Source organism: Buteo buteo, chromosome 28 (assembly GCF_964188355.1).
Source record: "Buteo buteo chromosome 28, bButBut1.hap1.1, whole genome shotgun sequence".
NCBI lineage: Eukaryota > Metazoa > Chordata > Aves > Accipitriformes > Accipitridae > Buteo > Buteo buteo.
Genome location: NC_134198.1, coordinates 548,298 through 568,069, shown reverse-complemented (window position 1 = coordinate 568,069; position 19,772 = coordinate 548,298). Strand labels below are relative to the sequence as shown.

General features: G+C 37.0%; 1 protein-coding gene across 16 annotated transcripts in view; it reads left to right on the top strand.

The window, feature by feature from the left end:
• Positions 1-19,026, top strand: part of MON2 (MON2 homolog, regulator of endosome-to-Golgi trafficking) — a 93,607-nt gene extending 74,581 nt beyond the window's left edge. For 4 of the 16 annotated variants that reach the window (XM_075059028.1, XM_075059026.1, XM_075059025.1 and 1 more), the window contains 5 exons: positions 184-307; positions 1,131-1,338; positions 2,164-2,246; positions 4,128-4,270; positions 9,649-10,295. In XM_075059028.1, the coding sequence (XP_074915129.1) occupies positions 184-307; positions 1,131-1,338; positions 2,164-2,246; positions 4,128-4,270; positions 9,649-9,810 (720 nt within the window). In that variant the 3' untranslated portion in view covers positions 9,811-10,295. Of the gene's footprint in view, positions 1-183; positions 308-1,130; positions 1,339-2,163; positions 2,247-4,127; positions 4,805-9,648; positions 10,296-12,000; positions 14,450-14,536; positions 14,586-14,608 lie in introns of those variants that run through there. The other 12 variants (XM_075059037.1, XM_075059036.1, XM_075059035.1 and 9 more) reach the window with 9 other exon arrangements.
• Positions 19,027-19,772: the final 746 nt, after the last annotated feature.

Genomic DNA, 19,772 nt, shown 5'->3' with positions numbered 1-19,772 from the left:
GGGTTTAATGTTACATGCAAGACCACAATTCTGGACGTATCTGCAAATTTTAAAAGCTAGCACTGGAAGATTTTGTGAAGTTTCATTAGGCATGTCTCTTGTTTAATGTTTCTGTCTTCTTCATACTAGAATTACAACTTTAATATTCAGAAAACCAATATAAATACATTTAATTTATTTTAGGTGGTGCAACTTATCAGCACAGAGATACTGCCATATGCTAATTTTATTCCTAAGGAATTTGTTGGTCAAATAATGACTATGCTCAATAAAGGCTCAATACATTCTCAGTCATCCTCCTTTACAGGTATGGTACCTGAATGACAAAAGATATGGTGTTTAAATCTACTAGAAAGTATTGAAAATGTTGAAAGTACTTATTCTGATAAAAACTTGAAGTTCCATGGCATGTATTCAGTATAGACCGTTTGATATCTGGCTTGTTTTTATGAACTCTATTTTATTTCATAGAACTTGCCGAGCATTCCTTGCAATTTTTAAAAAATTATTTCCTTACTACTTGGTCAGTATCATATATAATATAGTACTTATGTTACTTCATACTTTCTACATAGTCTGTTTTGTATTGTGCCAGCTGAAATAGTTCTAACAATAATTTCAGGCAATTGTAAGACAGACATAATATCCTGTTCTTAAAAATGAAATTACCTTAACATAACTACATGGTGTACCTAACCAGATACCTTCTCTGCCTTTAAGAAAAAACATTTATAGTTTTTTGGGAAAGATAAAAAAAATGGACATAAGCCATTACAGAGAAAAACATTTGGATTGTACAGTACCAAATAGTAGTACTTATGATGCAGAACTGGGGTTGCTGGGGCTTTTTAATTGATTTTGCATATTTTATTATTAAAGCAATGTCAAGTAGGTGACATGTAACTGAATGTGTTGCATATTTTATCTGTTATTTTTGGAACTATCGTGATTGTTGCACAGTCACCTTTTCTTAGAATGTATTCTTAATATTTGTTCTTATCACTGTTAATATTTTTTAATACTAGAGGAGCAATAACCTTTTTGCAAATTATAATAAACTGATTGAAATGCAACATTTACTGTATTGGCGTGCACCCTGCACAATTAAATACAACATTTTACTTTGACAGAAGCCGAAATAGATATTCGAATGAGAGAGGAGTTTTCTAAGGTGTGTTTTGAAACATTGCTCCAGTTTTCATTCAGTAATAAAGTCACAACTCCTCAGGAAGGCTACATCTCTAGAATGGCACTTTCTGTGCTCTTGAAAAGGTCACAGGATGTATTGCATCGCTACATAGAAGATGAGAGATTGAGTGGCAAATGTCCTCTTCCACGGTAGGTACATTGTCTTTAGGAAATGAAAGGTATTACTAGTACTTTGAGAAGAAGGTTGCATTCACAATATCATTCAATGATTAAAAAAATAGTGTGTGGAGGGGGGTGAAATTTGAAGCCAGGGAAATGTTTGTGGGGAAGACATTTCAAAGAAAATGTTGATACTAATTTTTTTGTTGAAAAAGCTTTAAATAATAATAATGGTTGTATTCAGTCCTGTTACATAGACAATAGGAATAAGACTTAGTAACTATCATTTTCAGTTATTGAAACAAGGTTTCTGATATCTATAACATAATATTTCTGAAATCTGGTTTCCTTTTATTCCCAGTAGAGCTATGTATAGTTTCTAAATTGAGAGGTGGAGTCACCTCAAAAATAAGATAAAATATCCAAACAGCAACATTGTGAATCATTACTCAAGTAATTGTTCTTGAAACAGAAAAATGGACCGAAGTACCAGGAAATTCTTTAAAATGGGAACTTATTTAAATTTCACTTAACTTTTGAAGGTTTTGATCATGAATGATGAAATTGATTATTTTTGTGTTACAGTTAATCACGTACATGAATATTTTCAGGTTGATATGTGTATGCTGTTACTGTTTCCAGTATCAAATTTAAAGCTATCTTAGCTGAGACAACGATGATGGTGGGAAAGTTAAAGACAAATTATAACCTTAATCTCTAAATATCCTTTTTTTTGGTAGGCTTCATTGCAGCTGTTTCCATTACGTGGTTTATTAATGTTGTGTAAGCTTCACAGAAAACTTAACGTTCTTGAGACAAAAATGAGTAGTTGACTGTGCATTTTTCCCTTTGTAGGCAACAAGTAACAGAAATCATCTTTGTTTTAAAAGCTGTCAGTACTCTCATAGATTCACTTAAAAAAACTCAACCTGAAAATGGTAAGTTATTGTTAAACAACATGGTTCTAAACAAGATAAGCTTATGTCTGCCACAAAGACATATTTATTCTTTCCTGCAGTAATTTTCACACAAATTTGAAATAAAAGTGTGATCTGTAAGATGCAGTATTTTGTAATTCTGTGTATATGTAGGTGGCAGGTAGACTGAAAAAAAAAACCCACAAAGTTTTTCCAGTATAAGTATAAGGTCCTAAGATATGTTTAATGAAATAGAAAACTTCAATTTATGGTGTCTTTTATTAGATAGAGCTTGGTGTCTTCTAAAAACAAACAATAAAAAACGTTCTATAAAATGTTAATAGTTCTGAAATACATGTAGTCTTGCTAGATCTTTTTTTCTTCTCATGATACCTTTATAGGTTGCTGTGGATCACGTTCACATAGGTTCACTCTGCAATTAAAGGGGTGTACAAGTTAAACGCATGGGTAGGCTGTTAGATACTTAGTGCAGTCTTGCTTTCCCTCTCTTCCTGCTCTAGTACCTCCTGTCCCCTGCATTGAAAAAGACGTCTTAGCTCATTGATGCCCAAGTAAATGGTTGACAGATGTATATGAAGGGCTGAATTAAATGAAGACCTTAACTTCACGTATAATCATGTGTCCTGTTCCTCCTGTAAGCTGCACCTACTGTATGCGTAAAGAGTTCCCACCAGAAAACTTAGTCAGGAGTCTTAGTTAAACCAGCTGTATTGGACTCTGAAACTCTGACTGAATTGCGTATACAACACTTCCCTCTACCTCCCTGCTTTTGATATTATGAGGAACAGAAGAGAACTTTTCAATCCTGAAACAAACAAAGAAACCAGCCTTTCCAGAAAAACACAGGCAGGTGGTTTCCTGAAAGAGGCAGTGCCTCACTTGCAGCATCACTGAGCAGCCAGATTTATGATAATGCGGTTTCCAAGGCTGATGGCAAAAGGCTGAGGGCAGAACTATGCCAGGACACATAAAGCCTTTTGGCGAACCCCGAAGGCAACTGCAGTGCTACTTTGGTGGGCCTTTCTGTTAGAGGGGTAGAGTAGCCAACTCAGCTGGACTGTTCCCCACATCCCTCTTCCTGCAATGAGGGAAATTCTTCACCTGGTCCATATGTGGCAGTGATTGGCAACCCTCCTGCATGCTTCCTTATGAAGAAAACCACTGGGCAAAGTAGAGAATCACTTTACTCCCACTTCTTCTAGCTTTTAATAATTTTATTTCTTTAAGAAAATTATTAATGTCTGAAATCAGTGGTTTGTTCTCTTTTGAAAACAGAGCTAAACCAGAGATAAGCAAGAAAGTGACATAATAAATAAGATTGATGCTGCAGTGTTTAATTTCGCTTGTTGGACTAGCAAACTCTACCATGGATATTTTTGTGTCTTGGTCCAGTGTTTCTCCCTCTGCTTTCTATAGCTCTTGTAATCTGGAATGATTTGAAATTAATAGAAGGCCTCATTGCTGACAAGTTTCCAAAAGTGAAATGTGTGTCCAATTCAATTTTCCGTCAATAGCTTAGAAAAGTAGGCAGAAAATGTATGTGGACTGCAGATTTAATAAAAGTATTATCTTCAGTTTGTCAGTTCTTCATCCAGAAAACACAGTGAATGACTCATATGTAGAAACACAGGTGTGTGGCGCCATTTTATGGATATCCCATCTGGCTTCCAGCTGCTGCTGCTGCAAAAAGAGTATGGCTCTCCCGCTAAAATCCTACATCGTATCTGAGAGCCCTGTACAGATGTCGTAGTGTCTGTATAGCACTAGGTACCTATGTTTAGGCACCCAAATGTGCCCTTATTTTTACAGGTATTGAAAAAAATCCGTTGTAAGAATTTGGACAGTAGTAAGTGATTCAGTCTGTTCTTTTCTTCGTTGCAGTTGATGCTAACACATGGGCACAAGTTATTGCCCTGTACCCGACTTTAGTAGAATGTATCACCTGCTCATCCTCGGAAGTGTGCTCTGCTTTGAAAGAGGCACTGGTTCCCTTTAAGGACTTCATGCACCCACCAGCATCCAAGGTACAGAATGGAGAGTCTTGACCCCATAAAACTTTTTTTTTATTCTTGAAGGAAAAAAAGTATCCAAAAATGTTTGTTCCCAGGTGAAGTTTCTCTGAGGAAATCTCTTGTGACTAGTACTTTGGCAACCAGTGCTGACTGCCTTTTAACTGTACTAACAAGAGCTCAGTAATTCACGAATACAGGCTATATCTCAAAGGTTCCAGAGTGAGTAGCAGTGCAAACCTTTAATAAATTTAACTGAATAGTTGGAATCATTTATAATCTAATGTACTTGCTACAGTATCTTGAAGTGGTGATTGAAAAGTGGGCTTATGTACAGCTTGTTGTGTATGTGTTAATGATGTAATTAAAAATATTTCAATTCAGTCAGATTTATTAGGCTGGTGTTTTGCACCCTTTTTTTGAAGTACGAATTGTACTAAAATTTTATGCAAGATGGTACTGTAACATTCCATATATCTGTAACCAGCCTTTGTAAACAAAGGGAACTGATATACTTGTGTGTATAATAAATGGTACAGTTCTGTATAAAATAGTTGCATTTATTATTTAAATTCTTTTTAAAATATTGATAATGTTAAATGCTTGAAAATGTATTTATTATGAATAAGTTGTATGCTTGCCTTTTTACTTACAGTTTGCCTTCTAAATTGCCAGATATGCTCATTCATATCTGATCATGTTATTAGTTTTTGCTTAATTGAATGTATCTTCTCTGTGGCCATTGGACATCTAACAAAGGGTCATATGACAAAAGATTGCAGCAAGCAGTCAAGAGTCTGCTGATCTCAAACTTCAAAGTAGTTGACCTGAAATAAGTTTGAATATGCAGAAATCCACTGTAGCACTTCAGCACTACCATACCTCACTTCATAATATATTTGTTTCAAGATGTTTGTTCTACTCTATCCATTTTTGTAGTTGCAGCCTTGCTTTAAAAAAAATACATATTTGAGGGTTGTTAGCCTTTTTTGACCTTCTTGGCAGGTATCACAGTCTTTGAATCATGACCCAAGAAAGGTGATTTCAAATATCTGAAATACCTGGCTGTAATATTTTGTTCAATAATTTTAAGTGCTTTGTTTTGTAATGTCTTTTCAACCCAAACAAATTGTTCTACTCTTTTAATTATAAACTGTGTCTGATATAAAATCATGAGAAGTGTATTTTTGAAGATAGCTACTCATTTAGAAGTGCAGTAAAAGTTGTCATTAAGTAAATGTGAATGTTTCACATAATACACAATTGAAGCAAAACACTTTTGATAGTATTGTTTTTAAAGTTTGTGACTTAGCACTTAAACTCTTATTTAATTAATTATTATTTCAATAATGTTTCACCTGTATTCACATATTTTTAACCTCTGATGTGAAAGCACAAAGGCCAAATGTAAAAAAAAAAAAAAAAAAAAAAGAGAGAGAGAGACAGGTGCCTTTCTATCGATTTCAGAATTTCAGAGCTTACCTTTAGGTTTTTGTTCCTTAAAGTCTTTTGTAGATATTAAAAGAGATTATCATGCATAAGAAATGGTATTATATCTGTTTGCTTTACACTTTCCTGGCTAAAGGGACATTGATCGGTATATATGAATAGATGTAAAGGTTGTAGGAGCTTCAAGCTGAAGGTGTGATGAAGGGTTAGAAATACCCTGTGTGAATAATGTTATGCCAGCACGGCTTTGAGCAGCTTGCTGTGACCAAAGTTGCATGGAACTTAATTGTTAAGCGTGGATAATTTTTAGAGAACACATAGTTTACATTAAGGAAACAAATGCTTCTCATTAATAGAATTTATGTCAAAATAGCTCCTTAGGAGGAGCAGTTCCAGTATACTGCAGAACTGGGTCCCACATAGAGATAATAACATTATCCGTACTCCGAAAGTGAAAACCTGGCAACTGCTCTCCTAATTAGTGGAAGATAAGTCAAGCTCTATGAGGTCATTGAAGAAACAAAGGGTAGGACAGGAAAGATGGGCATTAATTTGGTTTAGAATGTATTATCTTAACCAGAATTTCTGGAAAGAGGTGTGCAGACCAAACTGAAGGTGAGTTTGTTTCCAGTTAGATTCTAATTGGTTTTTCGGTGATAACACAGATAAATTCTGTTCAATGAAGCAATTCTTCAGCTTTATCTGTTTTTTCAAAAGGAGGTGTATAAGTCTTTCCTAACTCCAGAACTTAGAAAATTTACCACCTATGGACATTCATCGTCGAAAGGTTTTGAAATAAAATACCAATGAGCTAACTTGCCTTCCTTTCCTCTTAATTACAAAATTAATAATATCTGTGCTATTTGAGGCATGTTTTGGACATGCAAGCTAAGGCTGACCATAATCAAACCGCTTCTTGTATGTAGTGTAAATAGTTTGAGAACTAAAAACAAAGCTCCTTAGTTTAGAAAAGAAGTTTTTCATTGACTAGTTTTGTCTGTGAATAAGAATTATTCCCTTTACTGTGCCTTCTTGTCCAGTGCTCCATTATTTCTTCCAACTTGGAAGTATCAGTTTCTTTTTTCTATTTGTACTTTTTGCTAAATTTTCTTAGGGCTTCTTTGATGCAAACAGCATTTCTTAATATTTAAATTTCACATTCTTACATGTTCTAACAAGGTAAGTCTTGTTCCTGAAGAAATTTAACTTGATGTTACCTATTGAGTAGACGCACATCCAAGTTGTTTTCAAGTCTGTAGGGTTGCTTAGTCATGAGAAGTAAAATGTGGACATTTTCAGGATTGTGTGTGCATTGTGTCACCAAAATCAGCTAGAAAAGGGGTACAGCTGACTGTATAGAAATATGTCAGCTGAAAGTTAGATTAAGAGCATTAATTGCTTATTGAATGTAACCACAGTCTTCACCTTTTTTCTTCTTCTCCCCAACTTTAAAAAAGACATGGATTGGGAATCCAAAGAGAAAATATGAGTGTCTTACAGATTATTAGAAGGTTCATATCAAGATTTTTGATGACTTGGGAAAACTTCTGTGTCTCAATGCCATGACCATTGCCTTAATGTACACAAGGATTTAAGACTACATAGTAACTCTGATTAAGAAATTAATTAAGAAAAAGAAACAGATGCTTCAAGCAGACAACTTCTTATAAAAAGTCTTATTCCTAGAAGTAACCTACAGTGGTTATTTGCTTATCATCAGTGATCCTTATTTAACTGGACATCCGTTTCGTTCCCTTTTACATGTGCCTGCTTTCCCACCTGTGGAACGTTACTGGACATTAAGCAACATGAAATACATGGTCACTTGTAGTTATTTAAAAGAGCAAGTAGGAGTACATCTATGCAACTTAAGCAGTTTATCATCATATTCTGCAGATAGGGTTGGCTTTTTTTTTTCACCCAGATTGAGTTGTTTCTTCATGCCAAACGGCAAATTTTCTTATAGCTGGCCTTTTGAACCCTTCAGGCAAGATGTTTTTAGTGAGGTTAATGCCTTTCTTTTCCTCAGCACATGGCAAACATGAGTACTAGTCATCAATGTATTCTACAGAAATTCATTTAGAAGTTCAGGATACTACTGTTCTTGGGGGGGAAAAAAAGCTTGTTTTCTCCTCATCTTTTTCTGTACGGCTCAGTTCTGTGTCTTTCACTAGTTGTTCACCTCAAATATGCAGCTTGCTACTCATTTCCTGTGTGGGCAGGCATCTTCTACAACCTTCAACTTGAATCCTCCTGAATAAGGTGAGGCTCTTTACGTGAAAGAAGGAATTGCTGGGCACAGTTGCATTGAGAGTGGTGCACATTCTGACTGTAGGTACTGCCTATAAGGCTGTTTAGAGTGGAGTGTGTCAGAAAGATGCAAGTAAGGCAGCCTAGGGTGCAGGTTTTGTTTAAACTGGGATCCAAACTAGTGCACAGACATGGCCTGCATCTGTACATGTACATCATTTAATTTCCATCAGCAAAATATTAATTGATAGAATATTTGTATTCCCTGAGAAAAGCAAATTTTAAAAAAGTAGTTAGTTGAACTTCTGCATAGGTGAAAAGACTTTCCTCCTGAAACATTGGCTGATAATAACTTCCAGTAACTTTTTGTGCTTTAAAAATGTGGTAAATTTTAAGGTATTGTGCAGTGTCTACAGAAGCAGTGAGTTAGCTTAATTCACCTTTCATTGTATTCAGTGGAGGTTCTACTGTTTGACTTCACAAGGGGAAAAAAAAATAAATGAACAGTGCTGTCTCAAAAGACCGCGGTCTACCATGTCTAATTCTTTGGAATTTCCTCAGTTGTATAGCCTCAGACTAGCCTCTAAGAATATATTCCAAATTCTTGGAAGTTAATTTCAGGTTACATGATGACAATGCTAGGATATTCCAGCTGTGTCCTTACATATAGCAGTGAGTTCTGCTGTCATCCTCTTTTCTTTTCCTGTTTGGTTGGGTTTTGTTTTTTACTTCATGATAATGCAAGGAAAAAAAAGGGAATGATTTTATATTGGAGTTGAGACAAAAGCATTCTTCTATAGTACCTTTATATGCCACTGTACTCACAACATTCTTCTTTCAGTGTTTTTGAAGTTTTACTTGTTCTGACAAAAGAATATAGATCTACATATATAGTTCACTTTATCTGCCCTGGGACTCATAAATTTAGTTGAGACCTTGCTTATTGTAACAAAATGTGAACTAGCAACTCTAGTCGGGATTCTTCTGTTTTCTTCTTCGCCCTAAAGAAATTGTAACATGCAATGTAGAATACTGTTTAGCCTTGTTCTTAATGTTGTTTATCTAGAAGTAGCTATAAGGGAAGATCTACAGAAATTCTAGTTTGTTTTTCTTGAAAATACTATTTTGGAAATTTGCTATATGTGAAATAAACTATATAGGAATAAATCAAGTAAAAGTATTAACAGTGTTTACAGTTTATAGTAATCTTCTACAATCATGTGGAATAAAAAGTAAATTCTTTGCAATTCCTATTTTGTTTAGGCATTGGGCCATAAAGTTACACTTTTGTTTATGCAAGCAGTTAAGGCTCCTGTAGCAGTTATTTATCCTGTATGACTGGCTATCTAGTGGAAGACTAAACATGTATTGGGGAAGCAGAGTGAACTGTTGCTGCTTGACACCTGTGTCAGCAATGAAAAAAAAGCCCAACTGAAGCATGAACATCATCTGTCCGTTGAAAAGGATATGTGCTATTCCTTTAGACTTTGAGACCATTTTCAGTTGTTCCAAATGTAGCACTATAAAATTCTTTGTTTCTTTGAGGTTTCTTCATTTTACTGTTCAGATCAGGAGGACTTAATGAGCTGTGAACGTAAGCAAGAATTCATTTCAACCAAATAGTTGCTGGTTTCTCCTTGATTTTTTTTAAGTTAAATTTAGAGATACATGTTGCATTATTTTTTTTTGTTTAGAGAGAAAGCAGTCAGTTACTGCTGAGTCATGAACGTTGCTTAAGCTCTACAGAACAGTCCTATGATGAGCTTTTACCACTAAGGAGCAATCTGGTAGACATTTTATTTCCTTTTTGTCTGTCCAAACTAGTTACTGACTGGCTTAAGATGGGAATCTGTTAACAAGCATTTGTCTGATCTCTTCAAGTGACTTAACTGTAAGCACTTACTAACCTTTACTACATTATCACTTACTATTTTGCTATCTGATCTGTTACTTTAAGACACTGTTTACTGAGGAATAATCACATAAACCAGTGTTGTTCTTTTCTCCCTGGATTTTCCACCCGTTTTCTGACAATACTTTGTTGTGTGTGCTTTTCTTAATTTTTAAGTTTTGGGAGCAGGGACTGTTTGTCTAGACAGTATTTTGCATATCAGGGCAAGTAAAAGTCCAATAAAAATGATTCTAACAGTCTATGTAGAACATAATTTCATTTGGGGAGTAAATACTCTTTAGGGTTCACAAGTTTGTTTCAGTTATAAATGTGTGCTTTGCAGTACTGATATAACAGTATTACAGTTGCAGTATTACCTTCTTGAATGTTGAAAAGTGTATCAGACAAGGCTGCTCATTCTTTGTGAAGAAATACAACAGAACTCAAAATTTTCTTTGCTTCTTACAGCCTTTAAGTTTTATTTAATTGAAAATACAGAGATAATGATGATGGCAGAGATGTGCAAAGAAAGGATGTCTTCAGATTTTGAATTACACAGAAGTCTTTCACCCAAAATGGTGAAATTATATGAAAAGCAGGAAGAGGAAGCTGATGCTAGATGAATATAGAAGTGGTGAGGAAGAAGGAAGCTTTATATGATAGCTGAAGCTTAAAAATCAGCTAAGCGAATCTTATGAATCTTCAAATTGGATCAGAACTGGATGACTGAGCAGTGGCTTCTTGTACTTATAACACCGATGGGCAGTATGTTACAGTGGAAAGTCTACAAGGGACATACAGAAAATAATTCTTTTTTCTTTCTGTCCTTTGAAGTCATGAAGGATTAATATAGTTATCTTCCATTGTAGAAGACTGTTTTGAAAATGTGCATTTTTTTCACACCAGTGGGGTCTTTTAGGTTTATTTTAACGTCTAATGTTCATTAGAAACATTTGATTAAGAATTTGGCTGTTACTATTGAGTGTTACCAATATAAAAAGCCAAATTTTGAAGCAGCCTTGTCACAGAGAGTGCTAAGAATTGGTTGTAAATAGATGAGGTTGTTCTTTGGGAAAAGAATAATTAAAAATGCTTCACTAGAAGCTGCAGCGTCTTATTAAAAATTTAGCTAAAAAAAAAAAAAAAAATCAGTAAAAAAGTAACAAAAGTAAAAATTAAAGGATGAGAACCTGAGGGATCTAAACTTGGGCTAATCTAACGCAATACTCAGAATTTCCAGGCTCTGTCCAAGAGCATAGCTCTGTTGCTGGAAAGGAACCTGAAAAGCCCACACTAAAAATTTTGAATATACAAGAATGGCTTTCTCAAAAACAAATTTGCAGTAGAAATTTTTGTTAGCGGAAACACCTCTAGTTTCCAGGGATGCAGAAACTTCAGAAAATAAAATACACTATGTGTATTTTCTGTCCATCTATTCTAAGCTTTCATTTTGTCATTGTTCTCCATGCCACTTTTCAAGGAGGCAGGGGAGTATCACAAAAAGTTATAGTTTGTGTACATGTGCATAGTATGCGTATAGTGTTGTGAAGGAATCAGCTATGAAAATGTGGCTTGTGTGGTACCAATGAATAACATTTTTCTTCCCCCTTTAGCATGGTGAACTGAGATTGTGTTGCTTAAGAATTCTCAGGAATGCCTTCCAGTTTTATGGATAAAATATTCTAAGATAATGTGTGGTGCTCATTATGAGCCTGGTTTCGTACAAAAACCCATTCTCTTTTAATGATTAGTGTTTGCACATGCAGGCGTGATTCAAAATTTTCATCTCTAGCATCTTTAGGTAAAAATGCTTAGGTAGGGATGTAAACTGTTTGAGACCTCACCGATTCCTGCTCTGTCTATTGCAAGGCTAACAGGATATGGACAGTTTTTTCTGGCTGCAGGTTATGGATAAATTTAGTGAGTAAGGTCTGTGCAGTATTTTTATCTCAAGTCTCAGGAAAGAGCTTCTCAAACAGAGAGCTTCAGTAGGACCTGTGCACCAGCGTGTAAGCATGCTTCCTGGATAAGAATACTTTCCTCACATGAAGGTTGCGTTATATTTTAAGAACTCATCAAATGTAAATCTTGTTTCATAGCCGAGTTGCTGTGTTTAGATTTATCATATTCAAAGTATGACTGCTCTCTCATTTAGGACAGACAATGTTATACCCTCTAGGAGCCAGTTGCTGGGATCAAGAATGACTACATCAGCAGCAAGTAAGGAAACAAATTGGATGGTTTAAGGCAACTTGTGTAAGAAAGATAGTGAAATATTCACGATTCTTATGGTGGAGGGAGAACATCAAAATAAAAATCGCTGGACTTCAGGAAGGCAGACTTCAGAAAATTGATAGGTAAGATCTCACAGAAGACAAGTCTGAGGTAAGAGAGGAACTGAGGAGATAAGACAGTTCCTTGGAGAGGTGAAGGTCATGACTGAAAGTATATCCCAGTGCAGGAGACAGAGACTAGCTGTAATAAGAGACCAACTCAGTTAAATGAGGAATTTCATTGACTTCAAACACAAGGAGGGGAGGCCTAGAGAAGGTGGAAATTCAGATGCCACCAAAAAACAGAGTTAACAGACAGCAATGAAAGTAGATGAGATACAACTGTCAACTGACAGAATAAATATGTAAGTAGTGAAAGATTTGCGCTAACAAAAGTGCTGACTACTTAAAAGAGGATGGCTATTGACACAAGTGATCATGTGTTTGGTTCAGATTTTCAATTTGTGCGTTGAATTTTTTGGTTTGTTAATAGTGATTACTAATCCAAAAAGTCAACAATTGACTGCCAGTGTATTGCTCGTGACAAACATTGAAGAAGCTTACCTAGAAAAAGGAAAACAGGATAGAGGATAGTTACATGTTGTCAAATTGACTGGGCCTGAAGAATTTCTTCCTGGTATTTGCAGAACTAATCTGAGGAACTTCAGCATTTTTAAGATCATCTTTGAAAACTAATGTAAAACAAGAGAAGTAACAGGTAACTGAAAAAAACCAAAACCAGTGCTTGAACTTTTTAAGGACAAAATGGAGAAGATGGAAATCAACTGGCCTGACATTAGTTCTTTTTCTGACAAGTAAAAATCAAAATCTGCTGTTAGTATCAGCAAGATATCCATGATGTGCGTAACAACTGATAAGTATTTGCTGTGATCAAGTCACATAAACCTAGTCTAATTTCTTTCTATGAAAAAGTGACCTATGTTGTGGATGGGGATAAGAACTAGTTGCTAACTCTTGATTTTAGCAAGGCTTTGGACACCGTTTCACATGACTCTTTCATAAGCAAACCAGGGAAACAGAGTCTAGCCAAGCAGACAAGACCCTAAAAGCAAGTATTAGTTGATCAAGGTCAGAGTGTGCAGACTCTACATGTAGCTTCTCTGAATACAATATAAGGATAAGAGAGTGTGCTTACTAAAACGGTAGCAAATTGACAGATGTATCACAAGTACGCTAGCAAACAGGATTATAACTCAACATCTCAACTGGCGAAATGGTTTCCCAAAAAAACCAGAATGCAGTTCATCAAGATGACTGTAAGATGCTGCTGTTAAGCAGCAGTCACCTTTTTCCATTTAATTGTCCTAGCCTTCTAGAATAGGAGACTTAATTTCAAAACAGCTTTGATGGTTTTCCTTAGAAAATTGCTCCAGTGTTAAAATGGCTGTCAGTGCAAACAGCTGTCACTAACACCATCGAGAACTAGACCTGAAAATATGTTTTGCAACAGTTTCTAATAATAGAAGTATAAAACAAGTTTTAATATCTTTTAAGCAATTAAAAATTAAAATTTTATATTGGCTTTCTCAACTGATGCATTTCTGTGCATAATCCATAATTTGATATTATAACATTTAATCTATACAATGATTGTGTTAATTGTCTTTAAGTCATCCAGTCAAAACTTTATTTAAATAAATAAATCTGCATTTTTCCATTATGTATCAAACACCTGATCTCTACTCTGTTAGATTTCACCTAACAATGTATGTTACGTCTTAAAGCATTAAGGTGTATATTAAAGACTGGATGAAATTCTTGCAATAAAAATAGTACTGAGTGGTATTACCAACAGAACAGGGGGTTTGTGTCGCATTGTGAAAGGCATCAAATAGAAGAACTACAATGCATTAGTTACCATCCACTTTTCTGATTCAGAACGTAATAGTCCTTGTGTCCTATCAGTTAGACAGTTAACATGCCAAAACCTGATCCTTCTATTTCTGTGCTCCTTATTTAAGCATTTAAGTCTTGATTACAAAACAGATTTGCTAGAAAGGGTAAGATACCTGTGTATTTACTGTGCTAACTGCAGCATTTCATTACCAACAGGTGAGAGTATTCATTGCTCGAATTTATTATCTATGTTTAGAGGAGTTCTCAGATAAGCTTATTTTTAAAATCGGTATGAAAAGCTTTTCTCTCCGTGTTAACATGTTTATTCCCCCTGGTGGTCCAGATGCCTACCTTAAGACCTTCTTCAGAATCTCATTTGTCAGCACCATAATCCTCTTTTCACCTGAAGCATGTTCCTTAATGGAAAGGACATTAGATACAGCTACCATCTTTTTCTTCAATCAAAAATACTGCAATGTTGAAATAACCTCTAATGCCTCAGCCCATACTGCCTTGTCAGTTTAATGCTGTTGAGAGTTTTTTGGTCTGTTTTGTTTTCAGAGGGGATTGCCAATAGAAAAAATAAGAAAGAAAATTCCTTCTAAGTCAGGTATCTGTTTGGCATCTTTGCAGTTTTGTTATTGAAGACCCTGATCTTCAGGCTGGAATCATAACTGCTGCTCTCTGTGTACAGAATATCTGCCTTAGACTTGGCATGAGTCTCCATGACCAGTGATATTTCCGAAGTTGACAGCTTCAAGACTGCAGAGGCTGGTGAGGATGAGAGACTGTTGGAAACTTGAAACTTGACATCACCGGGTCTGTTGTTTTTAATGTTAACTATTTCTTTCTTGGAACTACTGAAGTTGCCAAGGAATTGCTTATGTTTCTGGCTTCCTTGCCAGAAGACACGCACTTCTTTCCCCTGTCACATCAGAGACCAATAATGCCAGGTCATGAGGGGAGGGACTGAGAGGCTCCATAGAAAAATGTCAGCCAAAACTGGATTGCCACCAACAGAGGACCTTTAAAAAGGATGGAGAGCAGTCTGGTTTTGATCAGCCTCTCATGAGAAAACATGGAAGGGGACAGGAATATTATTTGCATAGTACTGCTGGCATGTACATGTACGAAGAACTGGTTTCTGGAGTACATCACAACTATTACTTGCAGATCTACTTACTGAACATCTGTTCATGCCTCAGGGCTTGGTGCTGTAGCATAATATGGTACTACCTTACCACGAAAATGAGTCCCAGAGTCTGCATATAGTACTGCCCTAGAATGAGGAAAGATAAACATTTATTTTAGAAAAGACTGATTTAAATTAAATATTTTCTCTCAAAATATGAGATCAATAACCTCCGTTATAGCTGTATGCACTATAATCTCTTAAAATTTTAAGCAGTTATGTGTTGCCGAAGTCTTAAAGAGAATGCACTGAACTGATGAATGGAGTAGCACAAACCCCTTCTTCTTTGCAGAGTAAGAATCAGGACGCAAGTTTCTGAAGTGCTAAACCACAGTCTGATAGCAGTAGCTGCTTCTTGCAGTTCAATTTTAACCAGCTCAATTCAAACAACTAGTTCAAACTTGGAAACAGAATAGGAATTGAAAAAGCTTGGCGTTTTTTTACCTTACGTACATAGGATAGATCTGTGAAGGTAAAATCTACCTAAAATCTATCTAAAAGCTGAAGGCAGTGCCAGCCAGAAACAATCAGTTCTATCCTCTTTGTTAACAAGATGTATTTCATGAATGTATCCAATATATTTAAAGCAGATCAATCTAAGAAGCAATTATTTTGAATGCTGTTTTTTGTACTGTTCTATTTTGCATCCAAATAGAGCTCTATGCAAATTAATGAAGTGTTAAATAATCAAGAAAAAATAACCATTTTCTGATAAAATGTAACCATTTAGCATCTATTAAACTATAGAATTAACTACGTAAAATGTATTTTCTAGTTATAAAAGGTTGCCAATCTTAGTGCAGTGACTATATTTAATTGCAAACAAACATGTAAATAATTGCTAATGAAGTAATAAAAATAATATTTTAGGAGAGATAAATACAGATGCAAAATAAGGTTTAAAACATAGTTCCCTGCTTATTTAAATCATTATTAAAAACAAGTCACTTTTGACAGAAATCATTCCTTCTGTAATCAGACTTCTTAAAGGCAGTACGGAGTATTTGCTTTGAGAGGCACAAGTTGGATTCCTCTTCTGAGATTTAGGTAACTAAAATTTTGACTTCTACCCCAAGACTAACGAGCCTGGCTTCCATTTGCAGTCAGGGAAGACAAATAGGCAGGCCTAGCAAGAGATCCATTCCATCCTAAAAGAGGTCATGTAAGTTGCTATGTGGAAGTGCTGGCTCTTGCTACATGTGCATAGGACAACTACTTTAGGCTTAGGCATCTGGTGTTTTGTGGGGTTTTTTTCAGTTTCTCTAGATGTCTCAAACTGGGGAAGATGAATCTCTGTCAGTAGCTCACACAGCCATAGTGAATGCAGCTGACTTTGCTACTGCAGTGTGTTGATGGTGCTGTAGTTCTGAGCTCCCCTAGGAGCATTTTCTTTGTGGGTTTTTTGTTTGCTTTTTAGTTTTTTACGTGTCCTTTGCAGGAGCCTACTCTGAGGCTTGGCTCTTTTTTTCCCCCCATCGAGGTCATATTCAAGTATTTATTTGTTGTATCCTGTCTCTGCAAGGGACATGCTATGACTTCCTTGTAGTCATAGTATTAGTCTGAATACCTAGATGGAGACAAGAGCTTAACAGCTAGTGTTGGTGTAGAAAACAGATCTTTTTGAACCTTAAATTCTCCTTGCTACTGATCTGTCTTGGTTTTCCATAGGTTCCCCAATTTGGATGAGTACATGACATAATTGTCTTCATGAACTCAGCAAACTGAACTAAACATTTCCAGTCCTGCTACACTTCCGTACACTCCTTTCAGACAATTTTTCTGTTTGTTTTTTTATGTAACATTTAACTACTGCTTTCTACCCAATTGTTTCAGGTCAGCAAGGTTACAGTTGCTTTTGATACCTATAACTTGGTGCCTGAATGCTTATTTTTGGCATTTGAATTTCTCATAGCTGAGGAAAAAAAAAGAAAGTATTTGCTAGTAAGCATGACTTCTCTGAGAGTCGCTGCACATTCACGTTCTCAGTAAAGAAGACTTGAAATACTGAAGGTAGCTAAGGGCGAGCACCAATCCTCAAAATCTTTCAGAGCTTTGCATTACAGGGTATGGGACAGCATGAGGGTATCAGCAAAGTGGGTGGCTCCAACAAACATTAGGGTCTGCAAGCTTGCAGACTGGTACCTGCATCCATCTGCAGCCTTGCACGCTTCCTGACATTTTAGTTCCTTTTCCACGGCTTTCCAGGATCTACTTCAATAACTTCTTGGACTTCTAGTTTGTAGATAAATGCAAATCCGAAAAGAAAATATCAGTGTAGATGTTCTGACTTGCCATATAATAAATTGTGATGTATGCTGAATATCTGCTTAGTTTTTAGTGATATCTGATATCAATTTAAAAATAACAATTTCTGCCTATACACAATCGACTACAAACATTTCAATTAATAAACTTAGCAAACTTCCAAGAGGAAGCATTATTCTACTGTTGTTGTTTATCTGCCCCTTCTTACAAATAATTAAATTCATCCCCATGATGCAGTTTAAATTTACATTTTACTTTCACCCAGAAGTGCTGATTTTTCTCATACGGAAATTGTGAACTCCTTGTCCAAGAAACTTTCTAAATGTACTCATGATGTTAAGATGGATTTCAGTGTGTTAATGAATGTAAGAGACCTTAATTCAGGAAAACAAGTCATTGAGACATGAAATAGTGATGGTCTTGTGTAAAAGTTTCTTTATATAGTTGAAGTGACCACAGAACAGAAGGGAGCACAGTTTAAAAAAAAAAAAAGGGGGTAAAAATTAACCCAGTATTAGCTAAAAACTTCAATATTCTGACTAAGTATGGAGGATTTTTTCCACTATTAGTACCTTTTGTAATATAATCTTAGTTTAAATAAATCTGAAATTTTTGATAGGAAAAAAAGTGTGATAATATCTAGGTTTTGCCACCTTTTTTTTTTAATAAACACTTAAAACTTTCTCAGTTTTAGATTGTTTCTTTTCAGAATTGGGTTTTCATGTGTACTCCAACTTAACTGAGTAGGAATGGAGCATACATTTCCTTGGCGCATCCATCTCTCTGTAATTCTTTGCCTCTCCTGCGCTGACCTCAAATAGCAGAAGAAACAAGTCTTACTGTCCCTGTGAGAAATAGTATTACATGGCTTTACTGAGGAAAACAAGAGTTGAGAGAAGGTGGTCTGAAGGAGATCAAGCCGTCCCTTCCAGAACCAGAAGCAAAGGACTCTTAGTTACTGGATGCTTCCATTTTCTTAGCTGTAGAACGTTCTTTAACTTGTCAGTCGGTATCAAAAACATAGTGCTTTATAAGCATACAGAAACTCTTGGAGTGTTTTCTCCAACAGAATGTCACTGTTTTAAATGTCTTTTAAACAAGCAATCAGTGATCTAATTGCGCCTGATGCCCAATATAGGTAGCAACTTTACAAACAAGGAACTACATGATCATGAAGTGTTTTTTATCTTTGGGTGGCAACATTTTGGCTGCCTTCTAGTGTGACTTTCTCAACTACAGATTTGTTCAGGTTGTCACTAAAGGCATTGCATTTTATTCTCAACCCGTGTTGTAGACAGTTTTGCACTGGGACCTCCCAGACTATTGTGTTTCATTTGAAGTCTGGCTGCAAGCTGGCTTATTTCTGTATTCTGCATCACTGATGTTAATACGGTCTTTGTAAACCCACTTAATAATTTTTTTTAACTTTTGCAACCTAATTCCTCTTGTGTGTTGGTAGCTTTTTTTTTTCAGTCCATTTGTTCCTAAGGTGTATCGGTGGTGAAGACCAAAACAAGTGATAAAAATGTTAGCGTTTGTACCTTTTGTGAATTTGTAATGAGGTTCAATCTATTTCTTTGCCATCAGTTTCTGGTACGGAGTGAAGGTCCTGCGGTCTATTCCCACTTAGAAATAAAAGAGCTTCCACCTTTTCTACTTGTTTTTTTAAAAAAAAAAAAGCTTTAGAGTGCAAACCGGCTTTATTTTAGAAGCCGAAGCCCGCAGCCGAGGACTGCGGTGTTCGCCCTGTACTTCTGAAGCCAGCGCCCTCTGCTTTGCCCCACCGCGTTACCTCCGCCGCCTGCCGCCGCGCCAGCCCGCCGTCCCTCGGGCACCCTCAGGCTGCAGGAATGCCGGAGCTGCCGCGGGCTCCTTCACCCCCGCGAATGGAAGACACACGTAGCCAGAAAGCCCGGTGCCGCTTCGGTGCTGCGCTGCAGCTCTCGGCACCTTCCCCGGCCCCGCCGCCCTGGCTCCGGCCAGCGCCGCGGCCCCCCCACCCCCCCCGGGCGCCCCTCGCCACCCACCGCCGTGAAGGGACGGACGGCCCGCCCCGGGTTGAGGACCCCCGCTCTCGCCGAGCCCCGCTCCGGCCGCGGCCGCTCGGGGCTCCCGGATCGCGAGCGGGGGATTCCGCCCCTCCCGGCATCCCCCCGGATGAGCGTGACGCCCTCCCGCGCCGTCCGGCGGGAACGGGAAGGAGAGCCGCAGCGGCGCAGCGCCCGCCTGTGACTCGCCGCCCGCCGCCGACCCGCGCCATCTTGACTACTAGCCGGGGGCAGCCTTCCCCCTCCCTCTTCAAGATGGCGCCGGCCGGGTGAGTGACACGTCCAGTCACGT